General features: G+C 39.5%; 1 protein-coding gene across 2 annotated transcripts in view; it reads left to right on the top strand.

Annotated features, from left to right (window-relative positions):
- Positions 1–9,335: 9,335 nt before the first annotated feature.
- The window catches only part of SATB1 (SATB homeobox 1), a 77,006-nt gene continuing 69,523 nt past the window's right edge, over positions 9,336–16,818 (top strand). The window contains exons 1-2 of one of the 2 annotated variants that reach the window (XM_090284384.1): positions 9,336–11,076; positions 13,688–13,922. In XM_090284384.1, the coding sequence (XP_090140510.1) occupies positions 13,712–13,922 (211 nt within the window). In that variant the 5' untranslated portion in view covers positions 9,336–11,076; positions 13,688–13,711. Of the gene's footprint in view, positions 11,077–13,687; positions 13,923–16,818 lie in introns of those variants that run through there. The other variant, XM_090284382.1, reaches the window with a different exon arrangement.

The following is a 16,818-nucleotide window of genomic DNA, read 5'->3' as shown; positions in this document are numbered from 1 at the left end:
AGCCTACTTAACCTTATTATAACAATAACAGAATAGGTTATTAATATTTAATATGCACATGATTAAAATTTCTCTCCCTTAAACATAGGTCAGCTGTATTATTATTAACCAGCATGTAATTTTTCATTTAAAATATTCTTATTCTGCCCTTGCTGTTTCTGAAATGTGGCTACTTTAGTAGTGATTTAATACATAATGTTTAAAAAACTGTGGTCGGCTAGTGAGAAAAGAACTTACCAGTCATGGATAATCAATTATGCATGAATTCAAATGTAACAGATGGAATCTGGTGAGTTAAAGTTTCTCTTTGCCTTAGTGTTTTTTTTTTTCCTATTTGTTTGTTTGACACCTGTCTTGTACATAGATAAACATCTCATGCAGCATGTGAGAAATTTCCTTATATCTTTATATTCTCTTGAAAGTGAACTTGACTTTTTAAATTAAATTCAAGGGCAGAGCATATTTTATGCTATCTTAAAGATGATCATATTGTTTTCCATCACTTTATAGATTCAGAACCTGATCCCGCTTGCCTTATGAAGGTTCACTCAGCTAGCTGGTAGAGTAAGGAGCAAGCCCCAGATCCAGGTATCATTTTATGCTATATGCATATGATATCTACATTTAGTCATACTTGGATGTTGGCCAAACACTTGGATTTCCCAAATCTGTAGAGAACGCCCCAAGATTTGGTTTATATCCTAACCTGCGACATATACCAGCCGTGAAGATGCTTTTACACTTGCAGAGTGGTAAATTCTTAGTGACAAAACCCCTTTGTGCAAACCAACCTAAAAAGTTAGTTTTGAGAGTCTTGTTATCTTCATGGAGATATAAGTTTAATTTTAATTAAATATAGTGTGAATATGTAGTGTTTTTTTTTCCAGTTGTTGAAGTAATACAATGGAAGGTAGTGTCCATCTTTAAAGTAATACAGTCTCAAAACAGTCACAAGCTAGTTCCCATCAAAATTTTTCATAAATATGCTGTTTGTTTCTCTCCAAGTGCATTTATATATATTTTAAAAATACAAATGAAAATAGTCTTTACAGAATAAATAAAAATAAATGATTAAAAAATAGCCTCAAGGCTGACTTGTTCTGTTTTTAAAGTTATACAGTAGCATTTTTTGTCAACTTTTTGCTTCATATCAGCTGGAAATTTGCATATATATAGTTTATGTTATTTATTCAGTTAATTAAATACCACAAAAACACACTAATAAATATAGAGGCATCTGCAAAATAGGTAACTGGATATGTCTAGGTACTGCTACACTGTGAAACTACTTTTTTAGTAATTTATTTATGCTTTAATACATAATACATAATTTTATATATTAATATTTCTTAATCATGCACTGGAACATATATATGTAAGTATGAACTTCATATAACATATCAATTCCTAATACATTAAAAACTCCATCACTAATATAAAAGTCTCTAAAATAAATGTGAAATCAGTAAGAATAATGATAGCAAACACAATACAAGATAATGTATTATAGAAAAAGATGATATAAACCATAGCGGAGAGAAGTAAATACTTTAATCCTAACTATTATCACTAAAAAGTGACTGAAAATTAAATTTGAAAGACTATCAGGCTTTTTATAACAAAAATTATGTATTTATCTAAAAATAGAATCTAAAGTCTTTATACAGAGACATTTTATAAATTAATTGACTACATTTTTACAGTTGTTACACATCTGTGGCTGTACTGCGTGTAAATGTTCAACACTCTTAAGTACTGTTTAATTGGAAGGGCCTACTATTTCATGTGTATAGTTAATTTTCACTCATTTGAAAAACATTCAAAAGAGAATTTTTGGACTTAATGTACTCTGATTTGTTTGTTTTTATATTTCTTTCTCTTACAAAACTACAATAGTATAGAATAAAATCTGAAAATAGAACTTGTGGGTTGTTTTTTTTTGCCTCATAAGGACCATCAAATTACCAAATTTGGGTGGGATCTTGGTCTCTAATTACCAATCCATGTTAATTATCCTTGGGTCAGGTATTCATCACATGAATTAATAATCTAGCATAGACTGGACTGTGGCTGTTGGCAGGTAAGGACAAAGCAGTGGAAGGCTGGCGGTGAGGATGGGGTTCTTCAGTATGCTGTAGCTCATTGTCTACTTAGTTTGATATCTTCTTAATAATATATATCTGCCAAACTTAGGAATAGGTGAAAGGTTGTTTTGCTTTAGTTTTTTTTTGGGGGGGGGGAGGGGTGAAAGATACATAACATGAAGTATGCCACTTGACAATTTTCAAGTGTACAATTCAGTGGCTTTAATTATAGTCACACTATTGTGCAACCGTCAACACAATCTGCATCCAAATCTTTTCCATCATCCCAAATAGAATGTGCTTTACTTCTGAATTAACTTCTCCCTTTCTTCAACAAATTTCCAGCATTATGGTAGTATTTAGTCACTGTCCAGGTGTGATACAGTTTTTTTCTGGTGGTGGTTCTTCTTCCTGATAGACAACTCCTGTCCAGTGCCTTGTAGTGATGGTCATGGCAGTACAATATCCAAAATCGGCTAATATCCCACCCCCCCACAAAGATTTGGACTAGAATTCAAGTCCATAGTAACCTCAAACAGTTTCTCCCTCCAATTAAGCCAGGAAACATTAGTGATAACATTCACATCACTAAAAGATCTGCTTATGTCTTAGCTAAAAAGGTTGATTGGGAATGGTTGCTGTTTGACCTTGTTGTACTGTGATGACTTGTGATGGATCTTTGGCACAGAGAGTGTGAATCCTTCAGTTCTGCTTAAGTGCAATGACTTAGGAGATAAGTTGAACATTTTTCTACTGTTCAAGGTGAATCTCACTCAAGGTTGAAGTTTTCTGGGAGAAAAATCATACACAACTATGTTGAGAAAAAAAAAATAGAGGAAACTGGGATGGTTCTGGCTCCAGTAAATAATAGACTGGTTTTAGAACTTTACTTCCCTGTGTAATTTTGTGGTTAGTCGCTTATGTCTGTGATGATAAATCATATACCTGTACAGGATTTCTGGCACCCCAGTAAATCTCAAGCAAGTGCCAAAATGCTAATTTATCATGGTTTTTCAAACAGTATACCTTGAATGGACAAGGTAATGATCTAAGAGATTGTTTTCCTTCTTTTTATTTTTGTTTGAACTTAGTGGCTTGCCTGTACATATAGTCCTTAAATTTTGGGTGAGTGCTGGTTCTTAGCACAGCCGTAACTTTTCCAAGTGACCTCAGGACTGGGTTAAAAGCTTCACTTGAGGATATCCTAGAAGGCATATTTGATTTCCTATCTTCAACATATTACCTAACTCAGTGGGTGCCGAACATTGAGATCATCCTGGGAGCTCTATAAACACCTGAATGCCTGGCCATTGCAGCGGGATGCAGCATGGACATCTGGATTATTGAAGGAGCTCCTCGGGTGATGTTAATATAAGCACATTTTGGGAGCCACTAAGCTGACTTCTGATCCTGGGACCTGGCTTGACTAAGATGGCAAGAGTCTTCATAAGGTTTCTTGCAAGTGCTCACTCATGAAAATAGTTCTTAGATTCCTTTCACGGTGATGGCAGGCACTGTGAGACACTCCAGAAATACACACATAAACACACTCTCAATGTGCTGCAATTTGGAGGGGCAGACATGTAAATATGGAATGTCACACTGAAGGACAGTAGTATGATGGGGCCTCGAGAAGGATATAATGGATGGCTAGAGAAGGCTTGGAACAGAAGAGGTGCAATCAAGCTGCATACTAAGAATATGGCAGAAAGGGAGGTCCCCAGGTGAGGGGTGAGGAAGGGCACTCCAGAAGCAATTCAGGGGAGGAAATGAGGCAAACTGAACTGCAGGTATTCTGGTGGTGATATCTACACTAGAAGACTCGACATTACAGGAATCCTTTTATCTCCCTACCCAATTTTTGGATCTAAGTTTAGCTAGAGATACCCATTTTGATGGAATTACCACTGCCTGTGTCTTGTTAAGGTTATGATCCATATTAACATCTATGGAAGGAAAGGTAGCTTTCAAAGATATTTGCCCAGTAAATTCTTGCTAACAAAAAAAAAGAGTGATATTTCTGGGTAAAAGTCCCAAGATAGTCTGTTGGGTTCTAGAAGTGAACTATAATGGCTCTTCTCTTATCCAGCTTTCCCAAAACAAGCATCAACATTGGCCTCTCTTTGCTCAGCTTTCATAAGGACCTTTGTCTATTAAAACCATGTCACAAATTACCAGTGGGTATTTGCATCCACTCCAATGTAAGTAGGAAACAACTTTTGATCACTATCAGTCTGGCTATTATGGAAACCTCACTTATTAGGGAAAAAACAAAAAGAAAATACGTGAAGCCCCATCTTTTGAGTTGATTATCATTGCTCCCTTTTCTCCTCTGAAATGTATTCAAGTTTTTTTGCGATTATTTTCTGCAATATGCCATTATCTGTTTGGTATCTGGATGCCCTCCCACTTTGAGTAGATACCTACCTTAAAGCTTCCAAAAGAACCATTTGTAATGGCAACTATGCTTATTTAATGTGGGGGTGGGAGTGAGGATGGGGAACAATTCTGAGGTTTTTAACTTCACCTATGAGCTATTTAAATGCTTATGGAAAGCAGCATCTGGGGTAAATGCATATCATTCCAGATGTACCACAGAACCCTTTCGAACACAGACATATCTAGAAAGTTGTCTTTGCATGCGACTTTACAGGTCTTTGGGCTAATTTTAAAATTGCAGATGATTTCAGTTTGTACATTACTAGAATGTCTAAAAGCCATTCAGCACCTCTAAGACTCCTGGCCAGGTTCTGGATTTACTTAATCATCCTTTAGAAAGTTCACTCCATAAGTGCTGATAAGTGATATGCAATAGAACTTTCTGCAGTGGTGGAAGTATTTTGTAATCTACACTGCCCAAAACCCACATGGGGCTATTCAACACTTGAAATGTGACTGAGAAACTCAATTGTAAACTTTATTTAATTTCAATTAATTCAAATGTAAATGATACAGCCACCTTCCCCCCCTTACCTCCTTTTCACTTGTGCAATTCTCTAAAAGGAATTGTCATTGCAGTTAGCAGTGGGAGTTGGTTGTGACACTGAACTTTTTGCTCTCATTTATTTATTTATTCATAATTAAATATTGCAAGGACAGCATATGACTTCCTGGTAATATGGCAGTGAGCAAGACACACAAGTCTCTGTTCTCATAGGGCTTACAGTCTAGTATGGGACACACTTATTAACCCAATAATTATCCAGTTTGTTAATTGATTAAGACTGTGATGACCTACAAAAGAGAAACGCAAGAGGCTATGAGAGTGTAAAATGGGGGTTATACTTTCTTGTAAGATTAGTCAGAAAGTTTAATCAGAGTTTCGTTTATTCACTAGAACGAGAAAAGCCTGAGACAGCTTCCCTTGCCCAAGTTCAAGGCTGGGTCAAGCTGGCTACAGGACCCATGGCTCTCAGAGGAGGGCAGCTAAGTGTGCCTTGCCACGACCTCCAAAGAGGTGGAGGCTGTCTGATTAAGCTGCACGCATACACGTACTGCAAACTTCTGAACTTGAGCAAGTAGATTCTGTCCTAAACTATGCATGCAGTTGTGATGATGTCAGTCACAGATAAGATGTGAGAAGAAAGGTGCAAATGTTTACAGGATATTGCATTTCCTTTCCAATATGTGTTTTGACAAAGTTGTGTGGGCTCCAGCCCCAGCTTTTTCGTCTCTGTACTTACAAATTTGTATTTGGCCTATTCAAGAAACGATGTGGAAATCAGTCCTGACATCCCAGACAGACAAAATGAGGCACATGACAGCAAAACATATGGCTCAAATAGACATCCTTATATGGCCAAGACAGACCATATTCCCAGAAATTCATATATGGAAAACACCACCTGCAGCTAAAGCCAAAAAACAAAGAGTTGACATGACAAAAAGAGCAATATGCTACGTAAATTGGGCTGCTTTAAAAGTGTAGAGAGATAGCCAACTGTATTTGAATTTAAAAAGATGGAAGAAAATGTCCTTAGAAAGTGCTATGGTGGTAAGCATTGCTTTGCTAACACAGTCACTGGCGGGAGTTGCCATATCTTAAAAGCGTTCAAATTCTAAATGCTTTCTCTGTTTATTACAAATGTATGTGCTATTCAGAACTCTGAATGTGTTTTAATGCTTTCGGATATCTGCCTGCATATTTATCTTAATATGGTGCCATCTGAAACATGCAGTAGTCCTTTCATTATTAAGTAAAAAAAAAAAAAGAAATTCATATAGCTGTTACAATATTTTTATCTTTGCTACCCTTTTTGTAGCCAGTCTGAATGCCTTCTCATGTGATAAAAAAATTGATGCACTGTTTTAACTGTGTCCACATGTTAAATAGTTCATTTATTTGACTTGCAATATTTCATGTTCCTGAGGTTTACTGTTTTGATATATTGACTTATAAAGCTGATTTTGTTTTAACTTTTTCTGATATTTGCTTGCCTCTGTATTGCCAAATATGAGATGCCTGTGTAGAATAATGTTTCCCCCCCTTGACAGTTTATCCTTATACATGCTCAGGAAGGTAGAATTTTTCTAATTGCCTTTCTTTTTCTTTTTTCTTTTTTTAACCAGAGTTTACACTGACCAATGCTCAGTGGCTATAATGAGTATTCTAAGGGGTAGATAATTTATAGTAATTAAGTTTATCATTCTACTATAGGACTTGGAGTACATAAATCTCTGTGAGTCACTTATGTTATTTCATATATAGTTCTAAAGCAAAGCACAGGCTTGAGGGGAAATTAGTATACATATGTAGTTAATAGATTCATAATTATACTATGTCATTATTCTTTATAGTAAAGTCATTATTAGATGTCTTTATACTCATTTATTCTGTTTATCATATTTTCCAAGGCCATGTCTATCCTTATTACACACTTCTTATGTTTTGTGTTAGAGAATTAGTTTATAAATTCCTGGATAAAAGATGCTATTCAGATTTAAAGATTATTATTTTTATTCCCACATTTCATTAGCATTGGCCAGATCTTTAGGAGGCAGTCAGGAACATTTTTGTCTTACTTATTGTGAAAATGATGGGAAAAACACATTTACAGTATTTATTCCAATGTGTCTTAATATTGATATTTTTAGTAACTTTTTTTAGTCTTCTCTTTGCTCACATTTTGTTTTTGCGTAACAACTTTCCTCTTAAAAACATTCAACTTCAGGTGAAGTTGCATGGGGAATTTTTTTGTAGTCTATAGTTTTTCTTAATATTTTTATGTTGCTATTTTTGTGAATTGTGCAGCATGACACTAGAATGAACTACTGAAAACCAGGCAGCTGTTAGGAAAACATGTCATCACCAGTTTGAAGCAACTATTAAAATCTACTTCTTGGAAATTCCTAACAACCTATCATATTGCAAAATTCATTGTCATTATACAGATCATTGATTGCTATCTTTTTCTTTTAAATGTTTCCTTATTTATATTTTATACTTTTAATTAAGGTATTCTTCTCCATATCCCCCCACATGTCAATTTGTAAAATGTGACCTCAGTTGGGTCTTGCTTGTGATGCTATGTTTTATTATCACATGTTCTTTCTTTTGCTTAAGGCTTGAGTTTATATGTGTCAAGATTCATGGTTGCCTTCCTCAATTTTGACTAACCTTTCCGGTTTGTGGGTGAAACTTGGGTGCCATTAGTGATATATTTTCATGTGTGTCTCCTAAACTTGTCCTCCCCAGGAGGCCATTATTTCCTATGCTTCATCTTCTGCTCTACCTTCTGCTTTTCTTAGATTTCTAATGTAAACAGTGTCTCTAAGTGTGTATTGGTAGCTTTAAAGAGCTTAATTTGCATATTTCCCTCTTATCTCAGTACTTGTGCTAACTTGTTGCTTTTTTATGTGTAACAAAATGTTTATCTGAGTGATTTTTCTTTTCCCTACTAGTGTTTTCTGAAAAATAATTCTTACATTTTTAAAAAAAATGACTAACTGCCTACAGGGACTGGGATGTTAGTGCTCAAATCAAAGCGATGAACAGTGCATCTCTTATTTTGCGTGAGATTGTAATGTTCTTCATTTTGATGGAAATTACATTTAATAATTATGAGGATCATACGTATGTGCTAATGACCATTTATCTAACTGGGTAACTTACCCTAGATTGCATAAGTAGTTATTGCAACAGCAGATGCGTTTACCCACCCAAACTTTCTTTCTTTCAAAATTAGTTTGAGAATGGTGGCATCTTTTCCTTTTTAATGACAAACCAGGTCTCTTTTAAGTGACCCAAATTCTGTATAACTCGGCCACTATAGGCCACGTATTTCTGCCTCCAACGTGTTCTATGGCTTAACAGCGAGGGAGTTTTGAACCTGCCTCTGACTTGGGAAGCTCTTACTCATGTTGTTTTAACGTTGCCTCTAGAAATATTTTAGGACTCATCCTCTTTGAGGATAAATATTCGCGAGAGCGTTTTAAGGATCCCGGCCTTTATTCCTCGGCAAATGTTTCTGCACCCTCCGCGCTTCTCGGGCGTGCTCTCCCTCCCGAATGTCCCCGGCAGCCACTTTCTGAAGTCCCCTACCCCCAGTACTCTCCGCCCGTCACCTGCGTGTCCGGCCCCTCTCCCGCGGGGCCGGTGCGCCCTCCCCGCCTCGCCTGTGCCTTCGGTGCCCGCCTGGGACGCTCCCGACGTATTCCTTTCTGTGGCTTTCGTGGCGTGTGGGTGGTTGCTTGGCTTTTCCCCTGGCCCTCGCCCCCTCCTTCCCATCACTTTCATCCCCTCACCCCCTCCGCCAGCCCTGCCCCTCCTCCCGCCACGTTCCCTCGCGCACACCTGCCCCTGCCGCCCGCGCGGCGCGCGCTCCCCGCCCCGCCGCGGCGGCCGCTGCCAGGGAAGCCCCCCTCCTCCCCTCGCGCCCTCCCTGGCGCGCCTGGCGGCCGGCGCTAGCCCTCGCGCAGCGCCCTGTTATTCTGGGTATTGTGTGTAATAAATGTCGGGCCGCCTCACTCTAATCAAGCTCATTACAAATTCTTGCGCGCCCGGGGCCGGAAATTGTGCGCTCCCTCCCTCCCCTTCCCTCACTCATTCACTAGTTACTTGTCTTTCTGCTTTTTAACTCGCCGCCCCAGCCCCCTCCCCGGATCCCGGCCCTCCAGCCCGGGTTTTAATCCCCATCCCTTTTCCGCCTTCTCCTTGCACCCTGCCCCCCCCACCCCCCCGCCGCCTTCCTCCTCCGCTTCGCACCCCCTTCTTCCTCCTCTCCCTCCCCCCTCCTCCGCCGCCGCCACTGCCACTTTCTCGCTCGCTCCCGCTCCCCGGACGCGGCGGAGGAGCCGGCCCCGCTGGGGAAGGGCTCCGGGCGGCGGCGGCTGCGGCGGGCGGCCGGGAGGAGGCTGCGTGCTCGGGGCTGGGGCTGCGAGCGGGGTGATTTTGTATTAAAATGAGGAGGAGGAAGAAGAGGCAGCCACAGCGGCGGCGGCGGCAGCAGCGGGAGCAGCTTCGGCGGCAGCAGCGGCGGCGGAGCGGGCTGCAGCCCGGGCGGACGCGCGGAGCCGAGCTGGGCACGGCAGCGGCGGCGACAGCGGCCGGGATGAGTCAACTCATAATTTAATGGGGGCAGAGCCGGCAGCGAGGGGGAGAGCGAGCGAGGGCGAGCGAGCGGGAGAGAAACAGCCCCGTCCGGGGACTCGCGCTCACACGCGCACACACCGCCGCGCACACACACCCCTCTCCCTGTGCCGCCCAGCAACACCCGGCCTCGTCGCAACAGCAGCAGCCGCGGCCGCCCTCTAGGCTGCCCGGGAACCGAGCAGAGAGCCAGGGCGACTCCAGAGGACGCTTCCCACCCCTCTCCTTTCATTTTGGGAAACTCCTCATCAGTTTCGTTGGGGTTTCTGGGTTTCTTTGCTCCCAAGTCCTAGTGCCATTGTGGTGCTCGTTGTTTACCTCGGACTCTGGCTGAGTGAGAGCGTGGCGACTTTTTCGGGGGGAGGGGGCGGGGAGTTAGTCGCTGCTGAGGCGGTGGAGGTGGCTGGGGGTGCCTTCTGATTCTCTCCCCCTCCCCCCAAACCCTCCCCCCCCTTCACTCACTCGGCTCCCCAGACGCTCGGAGCCCCGCGTCCATGGGCAGGGAAAGAGTCCTCGGGGCTGTTGTCAGCGAGGGCCGAATCAAAAGTGGCATTTTAGTGCCTTTCCGGGGCTTCTTTCGCGACCTCCTGCCCCCCACCCTCGCTGTCCCCCGGTAGAATCCCTCGTTGAGGGTGCGAGGCTGTGGGAAGAAAGTTTAAGGTTTGTTAATATTAGTCGCGGTTGTTGGGGAGGGCGGTGGGGGCTTTGGCAGGGCGGCGCGCTGGCCTTCCGCTCGCTGCGGGCTCCGGGGTCGCTGGAGAATAATATTGCAAGTGACAGCGGAGTAGACTTTCTGTCCTCACACCGAAAAGCCCGAGCGAGCTGTGGGAGGGGGGAATGGGAAGCGAGGGGACCTTTTTTCCCTTTCTGGAGACCTTGTCCGCAGTGATTTTTTCCTTTTTTTCTTCTTAAGAGAATCCTCAGTCACCACCTCGCCTCCCCAGCTCCACCACAGTGTACAGCTCATAACGGGTTTTGCTTTGTTTTTACGATTCTTCCCCCAACGAATCACTTGTCAGATCAATTTTATCTTCGCCCTCCTCCCTACTTCCCACTCTCCCCTCCTCCCTCATCGAAAACCCCGTTCTCTGAGGTTAGACATTTTACAAACCATATATGTTGTTTTTCGAATTGTGATTTTTAACACCCCCCCCAACCCCCATGGCTTCTCTTCTAGACGTTTATTTCTGCCCTTCCCCCGCTTAGGGGGGCGGGGGTAGGGGAAGAGAAAATAATACAATTTCAGGGGAAGTCGCCTTCAGGTCTGCTGCTTTTTTTTTTTTTTAATTAAAAAAAAAAAAAAAAGGACAGAAAACATCAGTCTTGAACTTCTCTTCAAGAACCCGGGCTGCAAAGGAAATCTCCTTTGTTTTTGTTATTTATATGCTGTCAAGTTTTGAAGTGGTGAGTTTCAGGTCGGTTTTGCTAATTTCACTCAGTAAAACTGCAGTGTTTCTGTTTCTAGATAGTACTTTGCTTCTTTGTCTCTTTAAAAGGTCACAGTGAAAGCTTGGCCTGGATCGTGCTGGCCATATGGAATGGATAAGGGCACAATCTCTTACAATGTGATTATGGGGTTCTGTGGGGGCGAAGGAGGCCATCTAGCAAGGAACTCGTTGAAAAAGATCCCACATCCCACATTGCAAAAAAAAAAAAAAAAAAAAAAGGTTCTTGAAACCGGAATTCTGTGCTTTTCTTTTAAAGGGAAATAATTGCTGTGCCTGAGTTCACTGTTTTATTCAGTAATTATCACATATGGACTTAGTTTATGGACAGGGAAATGGGATTTTGAGAAAGTAGCTTGCTTTCTGTGTGCCAACCAGACGTTACACGAAAATGAATTTTAAAATGTGTAACTCAAAAGAAACTCTTCAGCTTGGCGTCTGTGGAGGCTGAAGCTAGTTCCTGTGCTGTCAGTCCAGCAGGCCCAGCGGAGATTGCTGCTCTTTGCAATTCCAAACTGAGGTTTGGTGAACTTTATTTTAGCCTTGGGCATAGAGTTTAAATGAGTAAATTGGGTGTTTTATATGCATGTAATTTTGCTTTATAATGTAAAGATTTTCACAAGATGACTGTTTAATAGATGCATATAGATGGGTACTGGAAGGACAGTGTTGCATGATCTATATGATGTTTTGATTGTCAATACATTAAATTATCAGTTTCTTTTGCTGTATAATTTATAATGCTTCTAAGCCTCATGACTAATTATTTTATATCATTAACTTTGAAGCTGTTGTCTACGTTTTCTTAAATTGCCCCACGGGTTAAGTATTTTCTTTTCAAATCATGTTTTAAAACTCATTTTCTGCTCTAGGGTAGGGTAACCAATTTCAGAAACAAGCAGCTCTGCATTATAATCCACATGTTAACATTATAAGGAGTGTTTTGAATAAGTTAATAATCATTGCTCTCTAATTTTGGCTTCAGTTTAATATAATGGCAATGAGTAATCTTGATAAAAAGTGGTTAAAAGAGGCACATTTATTGTTAATGAACCTCATAACCAAAAACAGATGGGACCTCGATCAACGGTAAACCTTTAGTTCTCAGCGTGCCACCCTGGAGTACGAGGATGAATAGCCATTATTTCTCAAACTTCAGAATTCTTCAATTGGCGTTCTTAAGGTTGCTTTTAAGCCTACAGATTACCATCGCTCCGTCCTCCTCATTCACCTCTTTTCTTGATTATAATGGACAAAGTGATCTATGGTTAAACAGAAGAAAAATATGCTTATAGAAAAGCCACACTGGTATAAACTGGCTTTCAATAAATCAGACCTAAATAGCTTCTCCAGTATAGTAATTTTTTAAAGTACAAGAGATGTCAAATTACTAGACAGCTGGAAGAAAGTAGTAATTATTGTATTCTGTCCGATTTTCCTAAATATGATCCCTTCCCCCTTAGTGTTGGTAAGCTCAATACTTCAAGTACTCTGAAAGTTCACAAAATAATTCCACTCACCTGTGCTTATCAGTACTAGTTAAAACTGTATTTTAGAAGTGGCTTAGATATTTTACTCATTGCTTTATCATAAACTGTGAAAATTGATATCCATTGTATAACTGAAATAATTATCAATTAATTTTTTGAAGTTAAGATGTTGAGGTCGTTGCATACTGAGATTAGCTTTGAAAACTGGCAATCGTTTGTTGCCAAAAATCAAGATTTTTTTTTTTTTAGTTCTTGAATCTAATGCTTATATTACAAAGTATTTTCAAGGTTTTTTCTTACTTAAATTAACAGCACTCTATTACTGGTGTACTCCTAAATATTAACTTTAAAACATGTGAGCTGTAATGCTTCAGTACCTGGGATATTTGAAGAACTCCAATAATATCCATTTGCTTAGGGGTAAAATGATCCAATCACACATTTGAGCCAAGACTTGATTAGGTATTTAACAGGTCACATAGTTTTTGAAACTTTGATAGTAGAAAACTTTTTCTACAAATTAACCTGTAAAGTCAATGGAGAGTTTAAAAATTAGAAGTTTGCTATCTTCTTTTGAGGTGGTATATATATAAATTGGTTTTGTTCTTACAGAAATTAAGCTATATGTCATATATATCACATAAATATTTTGAACTGTGTTAATCTTTTCATCCTTGATTAAAGTGTTGCTGTTATGTAATGAGTTTCTAATTTTTTAAAATTGGGACTACATACATATAATTTATTTTCTTTCTGGCTATACTTGTGGTGACTGTTGTTTTAAAAGTAAGTTCATTCCCCCCTACTTAGTTTTGTTGGTAGGTGACAAATTACCTCTTATTCTTGTGTGTAGGTACAGTTTTCACAAATTATCCTGTTAACTTGAATGAGTATGTAGTACTGCTATGTAGAAATAGAGTAACATCTGCATTATATTTTATATCTAGCTGAGTAATCTTAAAAATACCTTATGTTTGCATCTAGGGATAAAATATTTATGTGATATATGTATATAAATACAGAGAGACAGAGAGACCCCCACCCACCCAATTCTAACGTCTTCTTTTTAAATTCTGGCAGGTGATCTTTAGAGGGTAACTGAGTATGGATCATTTGAACGAGGCAACTCAGGGGAAGGAACATTCAGAAATGTCTAACAATGTGAGCGATCCGAAGGGTCCACCAGCCAAGATTGCCCGCCTGGAGCAGAACGGGAGCCCTCTAGGAAGAGGAAGACTTGGGAGTACAGGTGGAAAAATGCAGGGAGTGCCTTTAAAACACTCGGGCCATCTGATGAAAACCAACCTTAGGAAAGGTAAATACTTTTGAGCCAAATCTTGGAAAGCTGTGAGCCGTGTGTCTGCCCAAAGCCAGTTTGTGTGGGAGTGGAGAGGTAGAACATGTCTTTGTATGTTCTTTTCCTTGATTCTCTCTGATCTGAAATTAGTTACATCCCTGGCTGCAGTGTCAGTCACATTTTGAAAGTGGAGGCTATGGGAATGGAGCATCTTCCTTAACTACTATAGACTGGAATTACTGGACTCTTAGGATGATAAGGACTGAACTCAGTTTAATAGTCTTTAGCTATGCAAGGCTTCCGTTGATAAGGTGTTATTGTAATAGAGGAGATATATATATATATACACACATATATATAGCTATTGCTTAAACTCACCCCGATTAAGAATAAGACACTTAAATTGTTTTGAGTACTGCCCTAGCTTTTTCATAAGATTACTAGTTGTAAAAGGCAGTTTCAGAGGTAATAGAAATCTTATATGATATGATGTAAAAGTTTTATGATGTCATTTTGTGGTTTGTTTTCTTAAGAGCAAATTATTATTTAGCAGTGGAAAGCCTGATTATTCTAGTTTTTGATTTTTGCTATAATTGAGTATTTTTGATAAAGGCAGATTTAGGCAAGTTTATAAGAGGAGGATGTGTAACTATGACTCCTTTCTACCAATTTTACATTAAATTGATGAAGTTTAACAACTTTGTGTTCAACACTGTGTTTATGTAAAGCGGTGCCTATGCGGGTTATAATATGTCTTCATAATGGTCTTTATTTTGTCTCTGAATAAATGTGTATAGGATTCAGATTTTCCTTACATTTGCTAAGCAAAGGATAAAAATGCCATCTTTTAGCAACCAGGAATATTAAGTAGATAAAGTTAGAAGGCAGAGGAATTTCATTGTGTTTGATGCATAACATTTATCATACAATCATTTATTTTTTCCTTGGTTTGGCGAAAACAAAGAATATATTGATCCCGAAATGAACAGACACAGCAGTCCGTATTGTTAGATCTTTATCTATTAAAAATGGAAAAACAGCACTTCAGCAAATTCTTTGGCCTCTACTCATGATTACCCTATTTATTGATTGTTTGCCAAGAATGTATGCATCTTAAGAAAGCCAGGGTAAGAGCATTAAAAATATAATTTATTACAGCTTTTCAAACAGAGTGCATTAATATTGTACTGTGAAGCACTGGGGCTCTATAAAAAAGACTTTCTGACGCCTGCAAACATATAAGTTCCATAAATTCCTAAATAGGAGATTTCAGCTGTCTCTGGTATTATGTGATATTTGCACAGCAAACTTTAATGCCAGGACAGTTTTAGACAAGGATTCTACAGACTTCACTGCTCCTTATGGCAGACGTGCTGTTTACACAGGCTCATAAACCTTCAGCAAAAGCTTCTAAGACTGCCTCCAGGTTTAAATCATGCGGTATTTTTAGCATTCAGCAGTGACCAGTGCACTCCCCTTTTAATGCTAGAAGGTTATGAAGTTGCTGTAGTTGGAAGTCTCGCCAAACACTAGCACAAATAATCAGACAGTTCAGAGAAGGCTCCTGTTCAGCATTACTCCTCATATCAGGAGGGCAACTGTGACAGTTTGCTGGAAGAGTTAACAGCTAGATTCGTAATTCAGTGATACTGCTGTCACTTTATCAATAGGCACCTTAATGATCTGCAGTGTACCTCGAAATAAAGTTGAAAATATATCCAATATGTTTCAATAGTTTGAAAATCCTACAATTATTTCATAGGCCTAAGGAACAGCATATAGTAGAACAAGTCTATATAATCCTGTAAGAGGAAAAATCAATGAGTATCTTTTTGTTGTACTAACCCAACTCTTTGAAGACGTCAGGACAGGGGGAGGAGAAACCAAAGTACAGTAATTTCACTTCCTGCTCAAATGATTTCTTTTTCTTAAAGCATTGTATTGATAGCAACTCACTTTTAAAATGCAGTTTAATTGTAAAAGGTTCTTTGCTTATTTCAAACAACAAAATTACTAAAGCCTTTTAATTTTATTTTTTTAATCTTAATTTTTGCGCACGGTTTCTGCTTGATAGGTGCTAGATAAAAACTGTGGCTGAGATGAGAAAGCACTACTTAAGAAAAAGGGGTTGAATGTTTTTGTTTATTTGTTTAGGAAATTTTGCCAAAGTACCTTCAAGCCAAGAAAGAAATCACCAGTTTGTATATTGCTATTTTTTCTGTGGTCTTCCCAAGTCGCCTTCTGATCCCTGACGGGTTCTCTCTCTCTGGTATAAAACAGCTGAATGAATGACAAGAATATTGGCAAGCTCTGCGGCCTGTTTTTTTATGCCTAGCCTGTTGGGTACCTCTGAAATAGTTTGTGAGCTTTTCTAAGTAAGCCTAAAGAGATTTTTTTTTTTTTTTTTTTTAATGTCAGAGCTAGAATCTCTTGTGAACAGTTCACCAAACCTTTGGTGAAGATGCATGTGTAGAAAAATGTAGCTGTTTTACTACCAGCTTTTGTTCACAGAATAGAGCATTTTTAAAGGGCATTTCTGGTGTCAGTAGAAAATATTGAGTTTTTTTTTTTTTCCCCCCTGGTTCACATATATTAGATATGTTCAGAGGTTGGTAGGATTCTGCGAGTCCAGAGGGCAGAGCTTATAGAGGCATTAGTGTTGTAGGACTAATTGAGGATCCTGGGTGCCCTGTTAAAGTCACCTTTGTCATCATTTATGCTAAAGACGATACCCTCCTGGCAGTTTGCCACAGTACAGTTCAGATGCATCTGCTTTTAACCCTTTTCCGTTTATCACTGCAAGTCTGACAGTGCGCTGAATAAACACCTTGAGTTCTACAGTATTCGTGATTTCAGTTTCTAGAAGACTCGTTTCTAACACTGATCTGACCTGCGCTACTGAGTTATTACATTG

Source organism: Furipterus horrens, unplaced genomic scaffold, assembly GCF_987537825.1.
Source record: "Furipterus horrens unplaced genomic scaffold, mFurHor1.1.pri manual_scaffold_7, whole genome shotgun sequence".
Classification (NCBI taxonomy): domain Eukaryota; kingdom Metazoa; phylum Chordata; class Mammalia; order Chiroptera; family Furipteridae; genus Furipterus; species Furipterus horrens.
Note: the sequence above shows the minus strand (reverse complement) of the source record. Positions and strands in the feature narration are given on the sequence as shown.